The sequence below is a fragment of the Pituophis catenifer genome, unplaced genomic scaffold, assembly GCF_029215685.1.
Source record: "Pituophis catenifer annectens isolate HBS135680 unplaced genomic scaffold, rPitCat1.0.hap2 SCAF_1, whole genome shotgun sequence".
NCBI lineage: Eukaryota > Metazoa > Chordata > Lepidosauria > Squamata > Colubridae > Pituophis > Pituophis catenifer.
The window spans coordinates 235,324,900-235,348,527 of NW_027256881.1; the positions used below are offsets into that span (position 1 = coordinate 235,324,900).

Consider the following 23,628-nt stretch of genomic DNA (forward strand, 5'->3'; position numbering starts at 1 on the left):
AGCAAAGACTTTATATTGATGATTGGAGCAATGATTGTTAATTTGATGCCTGAGTAGCCATGCATGTATTTTGCTTGACTCCACATAAATTCTTCATGCTGTGGTTACTGTGTTGATGCAAACAGGAGAAAAAAGAAAGGCAAGTGACTTCACTTTATTGGAAGAATAATTTTATGTCTTAGACATTATCTAACGTCATCTTCCATGTTCTGGTGCCCTCATGATATGCAGGATTTTCCTTATGGACATATGGCAAAATATGCAGACTGCAGTCCCATCCATCTGGAGACCAACAGATGAAAATGAGTGGGTCTATTTTGTCTGGAGTTCTATTCTTTAATGAATTACTTGTCCTGAGTCAATGTCAGAACAGAGTAGATTTTATCCATAGCTCTGATAAAATCTCAACTGATGATCTTAGCACATTTTATTTCCTCATGTTTAACCTCCAACTGCAAAATGAGAAGGTTTAATTTAAGGCATTTTGGGGAAGGCTTAGTAGCAGCCTTGAAAATATTATAGTTTTTGCACTGTATTGTTATCATTGGTGAATTGAAAACCATTTAGCTTTGTGGTTTGGAAAAACACTCTTAAGTGGTGATTTATGTCTGCTAGTAATAGAGATTTTGAAGGATAAAATGTTATTTACAAATCTTAGGCTAGTAGGAGTTTCATAAAAATCCGCTCCTTCTGATAAGTACCTTATAGAATAACAAGAGCAATTCTAAGAAAACCTGTTGCAGCATTTGACTCTTACGCATTCTTGAACTAAATCTGAATTAAGAATTTGCATACAATGGCTTTCTAGGTTGAATATTTTCAGTCAGATATTAGATTCATAGTATATAGTCTACAACAATTTCTAAATCAATTCTGTTTTGTTAATTTAGATAGTGACTAAAGCCTTTTTAAACACGTTATAATTTAATTGTGAGGATGATGGATCTAACCCAATAACTCATAAGACACAAGTATAATCTTCTTTTCATTTCTTTATTGCAGGCCTGAACTAGTCCTAGGCCCATTCAGTTGATAACCACTGACCTTTGTCTCTCTCTTACAGCTATACATCTGGAACTGCTGGATGGCCTCGTGGTGGGACCTCTTATACCCAGGGGGAGGAGTCAGAGGTAAGGTGGAATGATGGGATATGTGGTTATGTTAAACCTTGCAGGACTATGAGGGGATGTGATACGAATGGGTTAGACATTTAATTTGACATTAATAATGATGTATTCTTCATCTCTTCCTCCTCTATTAATATTTTTATAGCACTAACCATTTATGCTGATTTTTATAATCTAAGTAATCCCAGAAAAGGAAAAAGAAATGACAGAAAGGGAGTGAAGAACTTGAGATGATTTCCAAACTCCTTTATGCTTGATCATTGACCATGAAGGGATGATGGGATCTGGATTACTAAAGCCTCCAAAGGCTTCATCACTCATAATAATAGGTAATAAAATTTAACACTGACCATTAGCCCCAATTATGAAGAGAAAGAGACACGATCTGTCTACTGATATAGTTTCCTTTTCCATTGTGGACTTATTCCCAACATCCCATTCCCAACTACCCTCTGTAGTCTGCAGATATATATGGAAGAAATGTAGGTGATAGTCTGCATCTCTGCTATACTCTAAAATCCAGAAATATATATTCTTTTAGCAAACCTCTTTTACATTGTCTTATTTTAGGTACTCCTGAAGCTCAGTCTGATTGCCAGAAAGATGGAGAAAAGCAACACAACTGGGTTGAGGGACTTCTACTTGACTGAACTGTCTGATCTGCCTGAAGTACAGACTGCCCTCTTTGTGGTGATTCTGCTGATCTACTTGATCACCCTGGCAGGGAACGGGTCTATTCTCATGGCCATAGGAACAGATGCGCACCTACAAACTCCAATGTACTTCTTTCTGAGTAATTTATCACTTCTGGATATCCTTTGTCCAACAGTCATTGTACCAAAGATGCTTCAGATATTCTTGTCAAAGGACAAGAAAATATCCTTTGTTGGCTGCGTGCTGCAACTCTTCTTCCTCATTGATATGGTGGGCACTGAAATCTTCTTGCTTGCAGTGATGGCTTATGACCGCTATGTGGCTATATGTAGTCCTTTACATTATGCTAATATAATGAATAAACAATGGTGTATTCAATTGATGACTGTGATTTGGCTATTGGGCTTAATTAATTCTATGATTCACACCTCATTGACTTTTAGATTGTCTTTCTGTGGATCTAAGAAACTCAACCAATATTTCTGTGATCTTCAACCTGTGATGGCTCTCTCTTGCTCTTCTACTTTCCTTGCAGAAATTGTTCATCTACTTGTGGCTGGTATTATAGGAAGTGGGGCTTTTCTGGTCACCCTGATCTCTTACATCTACATAATTTCTACCATCTTGCGCATGCCTTCCACTGAGGGGAGGCACAAAGCCTTTTCCACTTGTGGGTCTCATTTAATTGTTGTATGTCTTTTCTATGGGGCCACCATTGCTACCTATGCCCGTCCCACCTTTTCTTATTCAGGCAAACAGGGCAGAATAATTTCCATGCTATATGGGATAATCACTCCCATGCTGAACCCTATGATCTACAGTCTGAGAAATAAGGAAGTTAAAAAAGCATTGTACAAAGCCTTCAATCTGAAAAGATTTTCATAAACATCTCCTTTCTTTCCTTCTTTAATGATCAAAATATGTTAAGTTTTTAAAACATTGGGTTTTTTTTTTCTGATCTAGCCATACTGTCAGTGTACTGAGCCTACCGTAGGTGAGCACTAAGATTGCCTGCTTTTGTTCAATATTTGTAATGGTATGTGGAAAAGAGCTTTGGAAATTGGGCAAAGAGAGCTGCCAAGAGAATGGTCAGATAAGAAACAACCAGTGGTGAAATGTAAAATTTGTTACTACCGGTTCTGTGGGTGTGGCTTGATGGTGGTGGTGGTAATGTGACTGGGTGGGCGTGTCCAACTTTTTATTTTTATTTTTAAAAGCATTTCTTCTATAAACTTAAGAGGTTGCAGAAAAAAAATGCTTTTAAAAGCCTCTGATGATCAGGCAACTCAGCTGGGATCATCAAAGGCTTTTAAAGGCAATTTTGTTTCTACAACCTCTTCGGCCAAAGAGGTTGCAGAAAAAAAATGCTTTTAAAAGCCTCTGATGATTCCAGCTGAGCCGTGTGATCATCAGAGGGTTTTTATTTTTACTTTTAAAAGCATTTTTTCGGCTGAAGAGGTTATAGAAAAAATGCTTTTAAAAGTAAAAAAAAGAGTCTCTGATGATTGCATGTCTCAGCTGGGCATGCGGGGGGCAGGGATTTTTGCTACCGGTTCTCCAAACCACCCACCGCCATCGCTACTGGATTGGGCGATCCGGTCTGAACTGGGAGCATTTCACCCCTGGAAACAACATACCCTGAAGCTGTATAGTGGGAAGGGCAAAAAGCATAGATGAGACACTCCTTTGTTTGTAAAGAAAATGGGGGAGAAATATGTACTTTCAGTATTGCAAGATTTTGACAATGTAATTAGAAATAAAATCATCTAGTTGTGATTGTTTGTCCCACAAGGCTGACAATATTTCTCTATTGATATCAATAAGGAGAGAACCAGCTTGGTGTGATGATTAAGGCATCAGGCTAGAAAGTGGGAGACTGTGAATTCTAGTCCTTCCTTATTGTAAACCATTTCTGGAAAACCTTGCCAAGAAAATTGCCAGGACTTGTCTAGGCAATCGCTGAGAATCAGACATGATTGAAAGGAAGAAAAAAAATGTATAAAGGGGTGGCTGAAGGTTTTTGCTTTTGTTTTAGAACCATCCATGCCTTAGATATTAGAATGGATGATTTTGTGATGTAAATGTACTTACAATGCAATGTTGCAACAATCCAATTCTGTTATCCTTTTTTAAAAAATTTTTTAAAAACTTTTATTAATTTAAGAAACCTCATAATACATTTATAAATGCAAGTAAAACAATTTACAACAAGCATCATCTTAATGACATCTACCTATAATATCTGAATTGTTACAATATCAATATCCTATATTCTTCAGTATACATTATTTCTCTCACCTTATATAATGATATTATTTTATCGATATCTGGTGTCTCTTTCTTAAATTTCATTTGATGTAAAAATTTATTTTACTCTATTGATATCTTTTCTTTTATTTAATTTTTCTTTCTTTCTTCTTCTCTTTTTTTTTTCACTTCCCTCTAACCATTTATACCACTTTTGCCAGACCAGATAATATTCAGATTCTTCCTTTCCTTGGATCTCCTTGGTGAGTTTATCCATCTCAGTGCATTCCATAATTTTGGATATTAATTTCTCTTGAGTCGGGACCTCTTCTTGTTTCCAATTTTGTGCGTATATGATTCTTGCTGCAGTCAAAATGTATGTTATTAAATATATTATTTCTTTTTCATATTTGCTTGTAGGTATTCCTAATAAGTAAGTTTCTGGTTTTAATGGTACCTTTTGAGTTATTATTTGTTCCAGTTGCATTTTTATATTGTTCCAGAATTTTTTAGCTTTGGGACTATATGGTAGTCATGTCCCAATTCTGTTATCCTAATTGACATTCTCACTTGTAGCTGAGATTCCTTCTGCCCTCTATTGAAAAGAAGGCAATATTACTCTTTGATAAATGTGATTTTTTTTCACTCAAAACAAATGCTTCTTGTAAAGTTTATGGATCCATGGTATTTTTCTACCAACTTTTGGAATTTAAATAACAATAGCTTAATGCATGTTCCTCTTTTGTCTTAATTTTTCTAAGAATACATGAAATTAATGTGAACTACATATAAGTGAGATAAGCATACATTCTCATTATATGTCAATACTTGTCCTCAGCCCCTCAATAATTCTGATTTTGAATGGGATTTCTTCAGATTTTTCCAGTTCCAGAACCAACAGTAACTCAGGCAGAGGCACTCCTCCTCCCTCCCTCCCTCCCTCCCTCCCTCCTTCCTTCCTTCCTTCCCTCCCTCCCTCCCTCCCTCCCTCCCTCCCTTTCTTTTCAATTTAACTTTTTTATTAGTTTATCAAAGTATAAAATAGAAAGAAAAAGAAACATGGAAAAGTAAGAAGAGAGGAAGGGATAAAGAGGGGGTATAGTGTAACAGGAGGAAAAAAAAGAAAAAGACATCAACTTCTGACTCTCTTTGGCACAGTCGAAGGTAACAACATTACAACCACAAATTTTTGCTTTTACACAACAGTATGTACAAGCCATTTCTATAACAATAAGCCTGTCTAATTTACAAAAACAGAATCAAAGTTTCTTTTTTTTTCTCATTGGAAACACAAAATCCAGAAGCAATTTCAAACTAGAGGCAAAATTAAATACAACTTATTTGGATAAAAGAATCATTTAAAACCATCTCAGCTTCTTCTTGCTGTGGGGAATAATATATCATTCATTCTCATATTTTTCAAATCTAGTCCATAATATTTTACCAACTTTAGAATATTATTCAGCATTACATAAAGAACCGGCAGCCTGCATATACATACGTATTCATTTCATACATACAAAACTGACTTAAAGCGTTCTAACAGTACATATATTATATTTTTTAAAAATCTATCCTAATTAATTAAACCAGATTTAAGTCACTCCCTCCAGTTTATCTTCATAGAATAGAGACTTTTTCTTCTCAGGAGAATCTATCAAGTCTCCTTTCTTAAGAAAGAAGATTATAAATATAAATGTACAATTATGAAATGATAGATTGGGTAAAATGGGAAAGAAATTGAAAAGAAAGTATATATTATTAGAAAATTGGAGTTGCTTGAATACCAAGTAAGGAAAATATTGCACAACAAAGGAGAAAGAAAAGAAAGAGGAGGAGAGGGATAGAGGAGGAGAGGGAGAGAGAGGAATGGAAGAAAGGGGAAGGAGAGGAAGAAAGGATAGGGGACAAGAGCAGGAGAGAAGGTGAGAAAGGGGGAAAAGAGGGGAGGAGTGGGGGAGAGGAAGGGGAAGTAGGGGAGGAGAGGAGAGGAGGAGGAAGAAAGTAGAAGAGGAGAGGAGGGAGGGAGGGGAAAGAAAGAAGGAGAAGAAGGTTTGTTGTGAAAAGAGGGAAAAGAGAGGGTAGAAGAGCAACCCCAAATATAATTAAAATTTCTTATTTTTATACTTTCATTAGAAAAAAAATATGTATATATAGGATAAATTATGGATAAGAGAATGTACATTTACAATATGGGTATAAGAAATAAAAATAAAAAAACTTTTTTCAAAAAAAGTCTCCTTTCCTGAAGAAGTTCTCAGATTTATTTATATCCATTAAAAAAAATGTCCCAAAGTGTTCTGTTAGATGTTGTAAATTGGTCTGAAGCATATCTTCCCTGATTAAATTTTCCTTCACTGAAATAGCTATCATATCTTTTTTTCTCGAAGAATTCTCAGCCTTGTTAACAAGGCTGAGAATTCCTCCTCCTTCTTTCTGATTACATTACAAAGGTTCCTTCTATCCCTTATTCAATCAGTTTTACATTCAGCAAATCAAGGAATCATCATTCCACTTTTCCCCCCATATTCAGTAATATGTTCCAAAAAAGATTTCAAAACCTTTATTGTCATTGTACATCATGTATACAATGAAATTGGTTTAGCCTCTACTGGTGCAATCCATACAAGAATACAAGACAACATGAATAATATAAAGAATAATCCTCATACAAGTACCCTGTTTTCCCCAAAATAAGACATCCCCTGATAATAAGCCCAATCGGGCTTTTGAGATCATGGCAATAAGGCCAAGCACTTATTTCAGGAAAATATAATACAGGGTCTTATTTTTAGGAAAACACGGTACTTAGGAAAAAAACCTAGTCATAAGTTTCCATATGTACATCATATTCTGTGCAACATGTATATTACTCTGGTGTATAATCTTATATCATAGTATATACATATTACACACTACACTGGCACCAGTGAAATTCATCATATTAATTTATTTGTGGTGCGATATTGTGTTCAGGACTCTGACAGCCCATGGGTAGAAGCTGTTTTTAACCTGTTTGTCCGTCTGGCTATATTTCTGTGTCTTCTGCCCAATGGTAAAAGTGAAAAGAGACTCTGGCCAGGGTGTGAATCATCCTTAAGTATCTTCCCAATTGATACTTGAAGTAGGCTTCCCTGATCCAGAAACATTTGATCATATTCACTCCCATCTTCAACCTATACTTTCTTGGGAAAGTGATGACAATGATAACTCAATTTCAACTTTGAGAAAATTAATTATTTTGAAATCCGGTCATGGAATAAAAACGGTGTCAGTCACTTTAGTGGATGAAGTTTGTCAGGATAGGAATGAAAAAAGAGGTCCCCCTGGTTCTTTTGGTTGTCCCAGGGTTGAATATTCTCCTCCATGCATTTTCTCGCCATGCTATATAAAACCATTGGAGAGGGGCATCTGTTGTGTAGGATGAGATTCGTTTATTTATTTTATTTGAATGCTGCCCACTGGCTCTGATGACATTCAGGTATGCATTACTAAACTGAAAATGACTTAACCAATGTCTATCAGATAGAAAAGAAAGCCCAATTAAATAACCCAAGTCATTCATCAGTAAACATACAGAAACATCGTTTTCCCCCAAAGGACTTGGGGCATGAGTTAGGGGCCATCATAGAAACTGTGGTTATGGTTTATGTGGCAGTCATGACCTCTTTGGCCCAGTATGGTCAGGACTGATCATTCATGCTTTAAGCATCACTTGGGTGTAATGTACTTTAAGTTGGGTAGGCTTTGGAGAGCACCTGGAAACCACAGCTGGTTTAGAATGCAGCTGCAAGATTAATGGTGAGCCAATCCTGCCATGGCAGGATCACATCTTTCCTGAAACCACTGCATTAGATCCCACTAGTCTTCAAGACCCAACTTAAAGTACTGGTAATGACCTATAAGGTCCTATGAGACAGCACTATGTTACATTCAGTTCTACTTGCAGCTATTGAATCCGCCTCTTCACAGAAAAAAAAAATCTCAAGAAAACCTGTTAAGAATCACCCTCCCCACCCTGAATTGAGGAGGGGGCATGAATGAGATGATAGGCTTTCTCTGTGGCAATGCCTACACCTTGGAATTCTTAAACCACAAAGATCTGCAAAGCTCCATCTATAATAATCTTAAGAGAACAAAGGAGCGAGTTTGGGAGCTATAGCATGGGTGCATAGGGCATCTTTCGGAAACTTCACATCCCGTGGTTTGTGTCTGTGTTTTTATTGACCCTCAATATACTTTTAATTGGTTTCTGTTTTAATGTAATTATTTTTAGGATTTTTGTCACTCCAGGTTTCTTGGCTAGATGCCTGGCCATATAAATTGGATGGATAATTGAATGAATGAATGAATGAATGAGAGAGTTAGTGAATGAATGAATGCTACCATTTAAAGACATTTTTATTACACTGTGCCTTCAACCCTAGCTTGATTTTATAGATTTTATAGACATCCATCTTAGGAGAGGGTTGATTTATTATTACTGTTTTTTTTTTAAAAAATGGCTCATTTCTATTGTTGATTTTTTTAATTTTAATCTGTTGCCCTTTACCTAGTGCATGGTTGGTTGAGTGGGGAAAGATATAAAAAGCTTATATATATATATATATATATATATATATATATATATATATATATATATATATATCTTTGTCTCCTAGAAGCACGAAGCCGAAAACACCAGCCTGAAGATGACAAATGAGACTTCGTCAAAACGTCGCCAAGACACTTCCAAATTTATGCGGGAGAAAACCCGAATAACCAAAGACCTACATACAAACACCCACGAAAACCTCAGAAAACAAACAAATATATATATATAGTTAAAATCTCAGGTGTTTCCCCGCGTCATTAAAAGTCTGTTAGTTAAAATGCTTAAAATCCTGGTTAAAATCCCAGCTTAAAATCCCAACAAAACACTTTGTAAAGTCTTTAAAAATTCTAGCTAAAATCCTAACCAACACTTTAAAAGTTTTCTTTTTGGCAACATTTCGACAAGCTCTCTATCTCTCTAAAGACAGAGTTACAGGCTAACCAGCATAACCAGCTTTTTATCAGGTTCGCCTGATACGCCAGTTGCGCCCCTTTCTGGATCGGGACTCCTTGGGCACAGTCACTCATGCCTTGGTCATGTCACGCCTGGACTACTGCAACGCTCTCTACATGGGGCTCCCCCTGAGGAGCACCCGGAGGCTCCAGCTGGTGCAGAATGCGGCCGCGCGGGTGATTATGGGAGCGATGTGGTGCTCCCACGTAACACCTCTCCTGCGTGAGCTGCATTGGCTCCTGATGGTCTTCCGGGTGCGCTTTAAGGTGTTGGTTCTCATCTTTAAAACGCTCCATGGCTTAGGGCCAGGGTATTTGCGAGACCGCCTGCTGCTACCGATAACCTCCCACCGGCCAATACGCTCTCACAGAGAGGGCCTCCTCAGGGTGCCGTCAGTCAGGCAATGTCGGCTGGCGGCCCCCAGGGGGAGAGCCTTCTCTGTGGGGGCACCTGCCCTGTGGAATGAGCTGCCTCCTGGAATACGATTGATTCCGGACCTCCATACCTTCCGTAAAGCCCTGAAGACGTTTTTATTCCATCAAGCTGGCCTAGCCTAAATGGTTTTTTAAAATTGGGATTTTAAATTTTATGGATTTGGGGGTTTTAAATTGGGAAGCTAGTGATTTAATTCTTTTTAATTATCTTAACTTTTGTATTTGTATGTTTTTTTAATTTTGGCTGTTCACCGCCCTGAGTCCCTTCTGGGAGAAGGGCGGTATACAAATTAAATTAATAAATAAATAAAATAAATACGTCTGCAGCAACGAACATAGAAAAGCAACAACTCTGACCTCGCAGCATACCCAAAACTTCTAAACTGAAAGTAGGGGCCCGATGATGATAAGTTAGAGAGCTTGTCGAAACGTTGCCAAAAAGAAAACTTTTAAAGTGTTGGTTAGGATTTTAGCTAGAGTTTTAAAAGACCTTACAAAGTGTTTGTTGGGATTTTGGAGGATTTTAAGCTGGGATTTTAGCCAGGATTTTAAGCATTTTAATTAACAGACTTTTAATGACAGGGGAAAACACCCGAGATTTTAACTTTTTACATACACACACCCGTGAAAACTTGAGAAGACATATATATACATTGCTCATAGAAGCACGAAGCCGAAAACACCAGCCTGAAGATGACGAATGAGATTTCGTCGAAATGTCACCAAGACACTTCCAATTTTACGTGGGAGAAAACCCGAATAATCAAAGACCTACATACAAATACCCACGAAAACCTCAGAAAACTATATATATATACATACATACATGCATACATACATACACACACACACACACACACAGACACACACACACACACACACACACACACACACACACACATCATATTATAAAAAACAATTTCTTAATTTTCATTCTTCTCCAGGCTCCTTTAACTTCTTTGTTTCTTAAAACATAGATAAGGGGGTTCAGCATGGGGATCACAACAGCGTAAAACACAGAAATTACTTTGTCATAATTCAGAGAATGAGAAGAGCTTGGTTGCACATACATGAAGAAGAGGGTGCCATAGAAAATCACAATAGCAGTCAGGTGGGATGCACAGGTAGAGAAGGCTTTGTGTCTTCCACTAGTAGAATGTTTTCTAAAGATGGCATTCAGAATATAGACATAGGAGATCATGACTGTGAAGAGGGACCCAGTTAAATTGATAGTACTCAATGCAAAAAGCTGGATTTCTTTTGGCTGAGTGTTAGAGCAGGATAAAGCTAGAAGTGGTGGGTCATTGCAATAAAAGTGATTAATTAAATTTGGACCACAGAAGGATAACTGGAATGTTAATGCTGTCTGGATAATCGAATTCACAAATCCATAGCTATAGACACAAACTACCAAGGAAACACAGCGCTTTTTGGACATAATTCTGGAATAAAGCAATGGATGGCAAATGGCCACATATCGATCATAGGCCATGACTGATAGCAAAAACAATTCAGTGGTCACCAATGCAACAAACATAAAAAATTGTATAAGACATCCAGTCCATGAAATAGTTTTCTTGTCAGCTAAAAAATCTGCTATTGCCTTGGGGGTAACAGTTGAAGAATAGCTGGCATCCAGGAAGGCCAAATGGCTGAGAAAGAAGTACATTGGAGTATGTAGCTGGGAATCCACCTTGATCAACAGGATCATCCCAAGATTTGCACTCAGTGTGATGATATAAATCATCAAGAATATATTAAAGAGAACAACTTGTAATTCTAGATGATCTGTGAATCCTGAAAAGATGAATTCAGTCACCTGAGTTTGATTTTGTCCAATCATGTAGTCCTCTCCTTTTTTTTTTTTTTCCTGCCAAGGGTTTGAAGAAAGGAAGAAGAAATCAAGATTACTATATTGTTGTTCATTAACTTTTGATGTTTACTGGATTATTTTAAAATAAATATTAAATGTTTGTTGATCTGAAAAGTGGACCCTGCACCTGTGGGAATAACATTAGGAAGTTGATGATTTAAATATGCTTCACCAGAGTTTATAATTCAAGCTCACTCATTTTATTATTGAACTTGAGAGTCAGTTTGGTCTAGTGTTTAAGGCACCAATCTAGAAACCAGGAGACTGCGAGGTCTAGTTCTGCCTTAGCCATGAAAGCCAGCTGGGTGACTTTGGGCCAGTCACTCTTTCTCAGCCCAACTCACCTCACAGTGTTGTTGTGGGAAAAAGATGAAGATGAAGGTGTGTTGGATATGTTTGCTGCTTTGAGTTATTTGTAAAAATAATGAAGACACTATATAAAAACAAACAAAGAAATAATACAATTTCTCTAAATTAAATAAAATGCTTTTCATATATTCATATTCTTTTCAATTGAAAACTGAAAAGAAAACTTTTGGCTGGAACAATCTTGTTCCAGTGTAGTCATACTGCCCTTCCCAAATCTTGTTCATTATCCTTTCTTGTCATCCTTTCAGTAAGACTTCTGTTAACACTTTCCCAGGGATATTTAATAAACTTGTCTACAGTACTTGCATCCATTCTTTTTATCTTTTTTTGTATAAGGAATAATAATTATTTCAATTTTCAGGTAGAGACACAGCTCCCACAAATGTTAATTAAGTCTTATAGTCGTTTTGGAAACAATTGACACCCATATTTTAACAATTTTTTAATTACACCATTTACATTTACTGTTGGTAGAACAAATATTAGAATTGGCAGTGAAAATATTGGTGAATAGCTTCTGCCTTTTAGGATCAACCATCAACAGTAAACTAACAGTCTAGAATTAAAATGCACATGGTAGGGCATCCTGAAGGCTTTGGAAAAGAATATGCCTATAATATAATACCTACCTATATACCTACAAAATACTACAAGCCATATTATTCTCTGTGACATTGTATGGAATAAAAGTTGGACTTTGAAGAAGCAGGATAAGAACAATATTTGATGCTTTAATTTTGGTATTGGAAACCTGAGAATGCCATGGACAGCCAAAAAAGCCCCAAAACGAATGGATCAACAAATTAACCAAGAATTCTCATGTAAGGCACAAATGATCAGTCTCAAATGATTGTACTCTGGATACAACCTTATGCAAAGACCTAGTTGTGTTGAGAAGGTTCTAATGCTAGGAAAGATTGAAGGAAAGCCAGAAGGTCTTCTTTACCTTGACATTGATTGCTGCCCTCCAGGACCCAAATATATTTTTTTACAAACTCACCAGTGGAACAATGATCAGGCAGGTTTTGTTTTTTCTCCAAATGTTCTGATGGAAGGAAGGGTAGACGAATGAACTGACTGTTGTTTAAAAAAATTAAAAGGTGAAATTGACAAGGCTGTGCTCTTTCCAGGACTATGTGCAACTAAAATGTACAAAAAAAAGCCATCACTAAATGTTAATTTTAGCTTTTGCAAAAATTAATTATTAAAGTATAATTTAAAAATTCCTGCATTATTGCATCCTCTTTTTTTTTTTTTTTTTTACTTTCTGATCATTTGAGCACTACCCATATATATGTTTCTGAAGCTGGAGTAAGTTGATTTCATCTTTAACCAGCTACCAATTGAGCAAATCAATGGTAGAAAGCGGCAACAGTATATATATATATTTAAAAAATGCTCTTGAATTAAAAGCCTACCTGATTAGTCCAATGTACCCTTGAAGCACAGTTGTTATCAATAATTTATATAGGAAACCCCATAATTATATACAGTATTTCAGTTGGCTTAATGATTTTCTCCCTTGAGAAAATTAAGCATGTTTACTAACAAGCAGCGAAAAATGGAGGAAAAATGGAAACAGCCAGACATCATTTTCCTACAAAGCTGAGTCTCCGATGAGGTTCTCCTGTGTCTGACTTATTTTTGAAAGATCTCTGCCTAGCTCAGCAAAACAGCAGCTGCCTCCATTTTGGCTGCACATTTGTGTGTAGAATGCAAACACTGCCAGAAATAACTGGTCTCATGAAATACTATTCTGTAAAAAAAAAAAAACCCTCTCCCTGAACACAGAAAATTGAATAACAGCAGATACTTTTAAAGCTTGTTTTGATCCTATTGTGCTAGAGCTGTATTTACAAGGCAGGAGTTTCTGAGATGCCAAGATGTTCAGAAGCAAACATTGTTCTTTGTTCTCTTTTTTCATGTTATTTGCTGATGTTGACAACGGCCTTTACTGGGATCTAGTTCAAGGAATGAATCTCTCTGAACATGAAAATTTTACCTTTGATTCTCTTAGGAACCATAGAAGGGTAGCTTCCTAGTTAATGAAGAAGGGCAGATAAAGTACAGGAAAATGGACAACAGCTGAAAGAAGCAAAAGATTAAATCTTTTGGAGAAGACCAAATCCTATACAGCAGTCTTGTCCAATCCATGGCCTCCAGGCCTGGATAGCTAGTAATGTGGCCCCACAACTTTTAACATTATTATGTGCTTTTTAGTGATTTTTTAAAGTGATACTATATTATATATTTTATATGTGGACCAAGATCTTCACTCCTCACTTAGTGAGGTCCAAGCAAGCCAAAAGATTGGACACTCATGCTATGTAGCATCCTTAATTTCTCTTACTAAGAGCTGGAACTATTGAGTGGTGTGGAGATAATATTGAAAAAGGAATGCAAAAGTCTGCTCCAAAGCACTGTGACTTGAAAGTCCATGATTACTCTATTCCAGGTGATTAGGACAGAGTTTTATCTATTATGTGTCTCCTTTTCTCCTTGCTTTTTGCCTTTTGCCATCCTGGCATGTTAGAAAACTGGGAGTTGCAATCATTTCTTCAGTCAGCATGTCTGATTACAGAATGGGAAAGCATCACAAAACTTCTAAGGTTTGCTTGGATCCTTCCATAGAGATTGGATTTCATCGCCTCTGGTTATATAATCCAGTTTGCTTCCCATTTGGAATATAGACAAATCCAATGCATATCCCTACAGTGGAATCATTGCATTAAGTCTGTCTCTCTTTCTTTCTGATTGCTGTGTCTTTTTATGGTCACTGCAATCTGAAGACTGGCAGAATATTTCTGAATCTGGAATTAGCACAACAATGCATCTGATTTACAAAAGTATGCTGATTCTTCAGTGCAGAAAAGCATAAATGGATTTGTGGAAACATCTCTTCTTTCTATTCTTTTTCTTTTATTTCTGATAATTCTGCTGTAATTGCAGTTACCACTGTACTAAAATGAAGAGGTTTTTTTGGACATAAGTAGTATAAAGGTAAAGGTAAAGGTTCCCCTTGCACATATGTGCTAGTCGTTCCCAACTCTAGGAGGCGATGCTCATCTCCGTTTTAAAGCTGAAGAGCCAGCGCTATCCGAAGACATCTCCATGGTCATGTGGCCGGCATGACTAAATGCCAAAGACGCACAGAATGCTTTTACTGTCCCACCAAGGTGGTCCCTATTTTTCTACTTGCATTTTTTACATGCTTTCAAACTGCTAGGTTGGCAGAAGCTGGGACAACTAACAGGAGCTCACCCCATTATGCGGCACCAGGGATTTGAACCACTGAACTGCCGACCTTTCAATCGACAAGCTCAGCATCTTAGCCACTGAGCCACCGTGTCCCTGTTGAAGTAGTATAATGCACTCCAATTCATATTCGGGGGAAGATGGGGAGAAGACAAATAAAATTATTCTTTATACTTTTTTGCTGCCACCTCATAAGGATTTAATTGGGATCCATATGTTAAACTTGGATCTTATACTCATTTAAGATCCGCGTGCTGTTGGGCATCTTGTCTGTTCTTTTCTTGGAACTCCAGTACTTTAGTTGTACATGTGCATATAGATGAATGGGTGTGTGTGTATGCATGAACATTATAAACTGCCCCATTTTTTAATTTGAAAGCCAAGTCAACCATGAACAAATATTGTATAAAGAAGATAGCATAGGATATGATGAATTGTTTCTTTTTAAAGTGATGCATACACAGTACAGTACAATTCCTCTCTGTTTAATTAGAATAAATTGGCAGTTTTAATCTTTTTAAAATATTTCTTTATTATATACCAGCCATCTCCTTCTCTCCCACTATTTTTCTCTGTGTGTCTTTTTCTCAACTACACCCCCTCCCCTTCTCTCTCTGTTTCTGTATGTGTATATGTAACTTTCAGAGGTGGGTTTCAGCCGTTTCTGACCAGTTCTGGAGAACCGGTAGCAGAAATTTTGAGTAATTCGGAAAACTGGTAAATACCACCTGTGACTGGTTCTGCCCCCATCTATTCTCTGCCTCCAGAGTCCCAGCTGATCGGGAGGAAATGGGGATTTTGCAATAACCTTCCCCGGGATTGGGGAGGGAATGGAGATTTTACAGTATCCTTCCCCTGCCATGCCCACCAAGCCATGCCACACCCACCAAGCCACACCCACAGAACCAATACTAAAAAATTTGGAAACCCACCACTGGCAACTTTGAGTTAGTGTTGACTCTTGGCAATTGTCTGGGCAACTGCAGCTTTCTTAACAGAATTTCAGAAATGGTTTGGCATTGCCTCCTTCCTCAGGCTAAAACAGAGGGAGAGACTGGTCCAGAGTCACCCAGCTGGCTTTGTGCCTAAAGCAGAACTAAAACTCACAGTCTCTTGGTTTCCAGTCTAGTGTCTTAACCACTACACCTAAGTGGTTTCTTGTAAGGAAGTGGCAGTTTATTTATTCACATTCAAATAAAATAATATAATAGCATAATCTGTCATCCCAAACACAATTCAAAGCCAGCTTTCATAATAAGCAGTCATACATGACAGCCATAGTAGATAAATAGAAGGGCACCTCCTATTTTTGGAGAAAAAGCAATAAGAGATGAACCTGTAAAATAGCAATAAATCTCAAAAACATCATGTATTCCTCCTCTGTATCATGCTATAAGGAATACATTTATTAAGAAATAGCAAAGGATTCAAATAACTTATTTAGAAAGGCTCACATTCTATATGTACATAGCAGAAACAATTCTGTTGAACAGAAGGAATGACAAATTGTATATGGAATATAAATTATGACACCAATTGAGCCCAAAATTTATGTTCTAAGCAAGACATTTGTTAAGTGAATTTTGCCTTTTGACATCTTTTTGTTTGCAGTCTGCGTTAAGAACTTGTCTCTTTTAAATATTCTTTAAGATTTGAAAATTACATACTTTAAAGGTCATTATTCACAATATGTAAATCTACGTATAACCTCAAGCATATATGACTATTTTTGTTTTTGTTATATATACAATAATGCCAATGATGATTTGGGTCAAGTCATATTCTTCTGAGTTTGATCATTCTTGAATCAGAAATCTTATACAATATTTAGCGAAACCGGCTAATTACAGTAGCAGTTACCAAGAACTATGTTAATTTAATCTAAAGAAATTTCATCCTGATTACAAATAAAACAATTTAATTTATTTTTCTTCAGAGTCTCTGCATCTCAATTGTACAGATTAATTGTAAACTTGCGATTCCGTTCCATTCGCTTTACAGTTTGCCTTTCCTTAATTTCAGAGATTGGAATATTAATAGTTGGTAAGAAGAGGCAACAGTTAGAAAAGGTTAAGTGCCATATCAGTGGCTGAAGGGGGAGGTTCCATGCAGTATCTGATATGGCACAGAGCTATTGAAATGCAAAGCTGTTCATTCACAAGTAGCTATGTGAATAAGCGGAAGCCATTGAAATTAACAGGTTATAAAGGCTTGTTCCATTTTCTCAACATTCATGTACCTGAATGAACTTGCTTTCTGTAAATTCCAGCTCTATCACAAAACATTTGAATGAAGATCATGGGGACTTCTTTCTTGATTGTGGCTTAGCAGCTGCAGCAAGCACAGGTTCTTAGTTATGGCCACTTCATCACTTCATGTTTCTCAAACCAATAGCAAGTCAAAGGCCTCCCTATCCATTTCACTAGGACTAAAGATGTTGGTTTCTTTTCTGGATTTCTTGATGCAGGATGGTCTTTTAATTCTCTCAGTGCCTCTTATGTTAGACTTTTTATTTTGTGATGCAACAGGGGTTTCCGAGCTCTGGGAAATTTGCATAGAAGGTGGGTTGTTAAGGAAATTTTTCACAGCTAATCACAGAATGAAACAATTGAGGCCACATTGCCATAGAATAGAATAGAATAGAATAGAATAGAATAGAATAGAATAGAATAGAATAGAATAGAATTCTTTATTGGCCAAGTGAGATTGGACACAAGGAATTTGTATTGGTGCATACGCTCTTGATATACATAAAAGAAAAGATATATACACTGAGAGCATATGCACCAAGACAAATTCCTTGTTGGCCAACCAACACTTGTTATGAAGAATGAGTAAATTGCATTTGAAATTGACAGTTTTTCACACTAGAAAGTTTTCTTGCAGCTTATTTTTCTCAAATTTTCTGAGAATTTGGCCCATGTGCCCACTATTGGACATATCAAGACCAAGCATTGTTTGCAAGGCGTCTCACAATAAAAAAACATTTCTTCCCCATCACCTTTTTAAAGGCTTCCTTCACTTCTTTGTTTCTCAGGCTATAGATAAGGGGATTCAGCATGGGGATAACAACAGCATAAAAAACTGACACCACCTTGTCATAACTGAGGGCATGAGTGGAGCTTGGTTTCAGGTACATGAAGAAGAGGGTGCCATAGAATATGATGACAGCAGTCAGGTGGGAGGCACAGGTGGAGAAAGCTCTGTGTCTTCTCCCAGAAGAGTGTTTTCCAAAGATGGTGCACAGAATGTAGACATAAGAGACAACGATTGTCAAGAGAGAACTACTTAAATTGATACCAGACAAGACTAAAAGCTGGATTTCTTTAGGACGCGTGTCAGAGCAGGACAAGGCTAACAGTGGAGGGTCATTGCAGTAGAAATGATCGATCACATTTGAGGAACAGAAAGAGAGTGTAAAAGTTAATGCTGTTTGAATCACTGAGCTCACAAAGCCATAGAAATACACACTGGTCACTAATAAGGTGCACAACTTCTTCGACATAACAACAGAATAAAGCAGTGGGTTACAGATGGCTACATACCGGTCATAAGCCATGACGGACAGTAAGAACAATTCCGTCATCACCAAACCATCAAACATGTAAAATTGAATAGCACATCCAGTCAAGGAAATGCTTTTCTTTTTGGCAAAAAAACCTGCCATTGCTTTAGGAGTAACTGTGGAAGAATAGCCGGCATCCAGGAAAGACAAATGGCTGAGAAAGAAGTACATTGGAGTATTCAGCTGGGGATCAGTTTTGATCAATAGGATCATCCCTAGATTTGCACTCAATGTGATAGTGTAAATAATCAAGAACAGGGCAAACAGAACTACTTGCAATTGTGGATAATCCGTGAGTCCTGAGAAGATGAACTGTGTTACTTGGCTTCTATTTTTCTCATTCATTTATAGTGGTTTTTTTAATTTTAAAAAACCTATCAGAGAAAGAAGGGAAAGAGAACAACCCAAAACAAACTGGAAAAAAGAAGATAAAATTATAGTTATTTATTTATTTTTTATTAAATTATGGTACTCACAGAAATTATCATAAATGCAATAAATTGAAACAGATCAAATTCTAAATTCTACTTTATATTTTGAAAACATTTACATTCAAGATTGTGCACGTTTGGTAATTCTGAAATGATCCAATAATCCAGTTATTTTTGTTGTCCATGGTACATCCTAGGATCACTGGAATTTAGAGCTAAAATGCATGGTGGTGTGCATATGAAAAAAAATGTACCACTGATTTCTTTGAGAATGAAATGTGATTCACCAGCATTGCATGCTCTCTATTAATCTTTATCATTGATCAGTTGAAAATTTTTACCGAACTGAATACAGTACTCTTGAGCAAAATTCATTGAAAAAAAAGAACATGTATTTTAGTAAAGTATATATTGTAGCAATTAGAAAGAAAAGGAATCAGGAACAATGCTGATGTGGTAAACACATCTTCGCTATCTTCCCCTTGCTCCAGAGTTTGTAAATGTAAAAGTACACAAGGTACCATCAGTTTTATGACTATTATGGTTAATGTTAGATTACCCCGGCTCTACCCTTTTCTATTCCAAAAGCTTGCTTTATACTAAAATCATTAAACATATGTTCTGTCTTCAGCTATTGTAATTCTGTTAAATAAAATTCCTAATTTGGGAAAAGGAAGGAAGTAAACAGTGCAGATGTGTTGCTTCTTACAAGTTAGAATAGTAATTATTTCATTTTCCACCAATCACTGGCTGATACACATATCTTAGTGAGACTTACCTGTTTTAAGCAGTGCAATCTCCAGCTGAAATGATGTAGTGGAATAATGCACAGCACAATAATATACTGCAATTACATCTCATGGGTATGATCTTTGGAATCCTCAAGACTGATGAAACTCAGCAATTAAACTACACTGGGTACCAGGTCATTTTTCTCTGCTCCCTCAGAATTTTCTATTTGTCCTTGTTGCTGTCAAATGAGTCCCAGAACTTGATAGATGCTTCCTTGGTAGAAAAATAACTATTGGAGGTGACAATTTAAGTAAGTGGTACTATGTGTATTTAATTTTTTTTCACCCTCTCTGTTGTTCCATTGGGAGTCTCTCACCAAATTAGTACTCCAATTTTAGGATGCCAAAAACATTGAGCATCCTTTTATTCAGAAATTAAATTATTACAGCTTCCCTATGTGAGATTTTAAACACAATCATTATCTATCTTTTCAGTAAAGCCAATTGTATTTCTATATGCTAATATTTTCAGTCCTTCTAAAAAGTTGAAAGTATTGTTTTTATCTGTTTCAATAGATAGAGAGGAGGAGCATCTTTTGATCCCTCCATTTATAAAATGTCTTATGGGTCCTTGAAAGAGTGGCTTTTGTGTTGCAGAGCCCGCCCTCTGGGACACCACACTTCATCTGATCTTGACATTGGCCCTGATCCTGTGGCTCTTTCCTAAAGACATGGATATGCTCCAGAGCCTACAAGTTATAAACTTTGCAGACTTTAACAATTGCAAATGAATGAATCAATGAGTAAATATATCTTAAAGAGCAATTAAGAGAGCCAGTTTGGCATAGTGGTTAAGTCACCAGTCTAGAAACCAGGAGTCCATAAGTTCTAGTCCCATGTCAGACACAAAGCCAGCTTGATGACCTTGGACTGGCCTCTCTCTCTCTCTCTCAGCCTAAGGGAGAATGCATGGCAAGCCACTTCTGGAAAACCTTGCCAAGAAAACTGCAGGGATTATCTAGGTGGTTGCCAGAAGTCAAACCCTCCCATTATCAATGAAAACATTTTAGTTTTCAGAAATCAAAGCATTAAAAAAGCTCAGAGGTTTGTTCCAAAGAGGAATAAATTCTTAACTGAAAAAGGACAAAATGGATGACTAAAGCTGATTTTCTTTCAGAAATAATTGCATCTGATGAATACCTCCCCTATTCTAAAGTGAATGATATGTGTGATCAAGATATTTTGGAGCACGAGGGCTAACCTTTAGATAATCTATGTGAGACCTTATTTTATGATGCATCAGTTTTTCCCAGATCCATAAAATTCTGTTCTGTGCCATATCCCGATCCCGTAGAGTATTGAGTGGCATTGCATTATTGCGGTCAACATATATACCTCAAGAGTACAAACTGGGGAAGACTGATCAACTATGTTAATATGTGGAGAGGAAGGGTTCTTTTATTCAAAGCATAGAGAAAATTTCATCTAATTTTTAAATCTGTAATACTTTCTTTCTACACTTAGCTCTTTCTTTTAAAAATTGCCATAATATATTACTGCTCTGTAACTCCTGTTAAAAAAAAGAAAGAAAGATACAAGACAAGATCTGGAATGGGCAGCAGGATATAGTTGAAACAGAAACTCAGTGAAGACTTCCCTAAGAAAACTCCCGAGGTCTTCATTCCATTATAGAAAGTGGTTACAACTGATTCAGTTTATTTCAGGGTAACATCAATCATTGGTGGAAAGATAAAACGGTTAACTGGTTGTGACTTTTCTAATGGCTTCTTTCACCTCCTTATTTCTCAAGCTATAGATTAGGGGATTCAACATGGGTATGATTAATGTGTAAATTATGGAAATTACCATATCAGTATCCTGTCCAGATTTAAGATTGGGATGGATATATGTAAAGGTCCCGGTTCCATAAAGTAAAGCCACTGATGTTAGGTGAGAAGCACAGGTGGAGAAAGCTTTACATTTTCCCTCCATCGAGTTGATCTTCAGGATGGCAGATAAAATGCAGAGATATGAAATAATAATGACTGAAATAGAGGTCATTGCAACTATTCCTGATGCAAAGACAGACAGAGATTCTGAAAGGTGGGATTCAGAGCAGGAAAGCTGAAGAAGTTTAGGGATGTCACAGAAGAAATGTTTGAGGATGTTACATCTACAGTAGAATAATCTGAATATACACGCTGTCTGTAGCACTGCATTTGCAGCACCAGCTGCATATGATCCTGCAACCAGACAGTTGCATACTTCTTGGGACATAAAAACAGGATACAGGAGAGGGTTGCAAATAGCCATATATCGGTCAATTGCCATCACAGCCAAAAGAAAGCACTCAGTAGTCACAAAGACAGTGAACAAACAGAGCTGAACAACACACCCTGTGTAAGAGATGCTTTTATGATCTACCAAGAAGTTCACTAGCATCTTGGGGGCAATCACTGAGACGTAGCAGAGGTCAGTGAAGGATAAATGGAGGAGGAAAAAGTACATGGGAGTGTGAAAGTGGGAGTCAGTCCTAATCAGCACAATTAGGCCGAGGCTTCCAGTCACAGTGAAAAGATAAATGGCAAGAAACAAAAAGAAGAGAACCATCTGCAGGTTGGGTTCATAAGTGAATCGTAGTAGGATGAATTCTGTTACCATTGTGTAGTTATTCTGCTGATCCATCTTTATTGAATCAGGTCTCTGGAGAGAAAAATTAATAATCAAATCAAACAAAAATATAATTACATATTTCTTGCATGATTTCTTACATTTTTTTTTGCATTCATAGGTTTTGCTTGGTTGTACTTTAGTAAAACATATGGACCAAGAAACCCTTGACCTGTTCCTGCAGATAAAAGGTTCTTCACTTGGTTTTATCTCTCCCATTAATGCTAACAATCCGTATCATAGAAGAGTAGTATTTCATCCAGCAGCATCACATGCAGGCCACGGAGAGGGGAGCGAAAAAGGTATGACTGATGATAGCTTATTTCCAGAAAGTGGGAAATACTGAAGAAAACCTTTATAAATTACACATAATATGAACCTTTGGTTTGACATGGCATCCAGATCCAAATACTGAGCTTTTCTAGCTTCTGTGCTGGCTACATGTTAGGTAAACTTTTTGCAGTGAGAACTCCCAGGATATGGCAGGTATACTTGGCTCCCAGTGTTTTCTAGTGAGAGAGGAGGGTAAGAACTCTTCTGCCTTGATGCCTTGATAGGGACCCCACTTCCAGAGATACAGCACATTTTCTCACTACTGGAATAGTCTCTCTGTGTGCTATGTGTTGCCTTGAGCACTTCATTACTGCATACGTTTTTATTTTTATTTATTTATTTAATTTTTCAAATTTCTGTATTGCCCATCACACTTGCGTGACTCAAATAAAACAATGAAGTCATAGAAAAGCCACAATTAAAAATAAAGCTAAAAATAAAATTAAAAGAGAGTCAAAAAGGATGATTTCAAAGTTAAAAGGCAGACGGAGCCTCTTCAACTCACCAGTCACCTTCAGAATTGAATGACCTCCGCACAAAAAAGTTGGCAGAATCAGGTCTTAATGGTTTCCCAAAGGCTAGGAAAGTGGAGGCCTGCCTTGCCTTTGGGGACAAGATGTTTGATGTTCTACCACCAAGATCCTGAAAAATGCAAATCTGCAGAGGAGGGTGGAAAACAACCAAGCAAGCAAACCAGATCTGGATACCAGTTACCACAGATAAGAGGTATCATGAAGCAGATCACACAAAGGTCAATGAAAGATTAAGATAAGATGGGAAGGAATGTGTGACAGATGCTGCTGATAAAAGGATAAAAGTTTTCCAAATCAGGCACACAACTGTAATTGATGGAGTATTCCTGCCTTCTCCAATCCCTGTGCATTCCTTGGAC

The 23,628-nt window shown here is 37.0% G+C and overlaps 4 protein-coding genes across 4 annotated transcripts; 1 reads left to right on the forward strand and 3 right to left on the reverse strand.

The window, feature by feature from the left end:
- Positions 1 to 1,724: 1,724 nt before the first annotated feature.
- LOC139327388 (olfactory receptor 5V1-like) lies at positions 1,725 to 2,666 on the forward strand. Its single transcript, XM_070957206.1, has one exon. It carries the CDS (start codon positions 1,731 to 1,733, stop codon positions 2,664 to 2,666), a length of 936 nt encoding a protein of 311 aa, XP_070813307.1. The 5' UTR covers positions 1,725 to 1,730.
- Positions 2,667 to 10,410: 7,744 nt separating this feature from the next.
- On the reverse strand, positions 10,411 to 11,352 carry LOC139327389 (olfactory receptor 5M5-like). Its single transcript, XM_070957207.1, has one exon. The coding sequence runs from the start codon at positions 11,350 to 11,352 to the stop codon at positions 10,411 to 10,413; it is 942 nt and encodes a 313-aa protein (XP_070813308.1).
- Positions 11,353 to 17,947: 6,595 nt separating this feature from the next.
- LOC139310477 (olfactory receptor 5AR1-like) lies at positions 17,948 to 18,916 on the reverse strand. The gene has a single exon (XM_070934642.1). It carries the CDS (start codon positions 18,914 to 18,916, stop codon positions 17,948 to 17,950), a length of 969 nt encoding a protein of 322 aa, XP_070790743.1.
- A 2,575-nt stretch (positions 18,917 to 21,491) lies between these two features.
- On the reverse strand, positions 21,492 to 22,418 carry LOC139327391 (olfactory receptor 5G9-like). The gene has a single exon (XM_070957208.1). The coding sequence runs from the start codon at positions 22,416 to 22,418 to the stop codon at positions 21,492 to 21,494; it is 927 nt and encodes a 308-aa protein (XP_070813309.1).
- Positions 22,419 to 23,628: the final 1,210 nt, after the last annotated feature.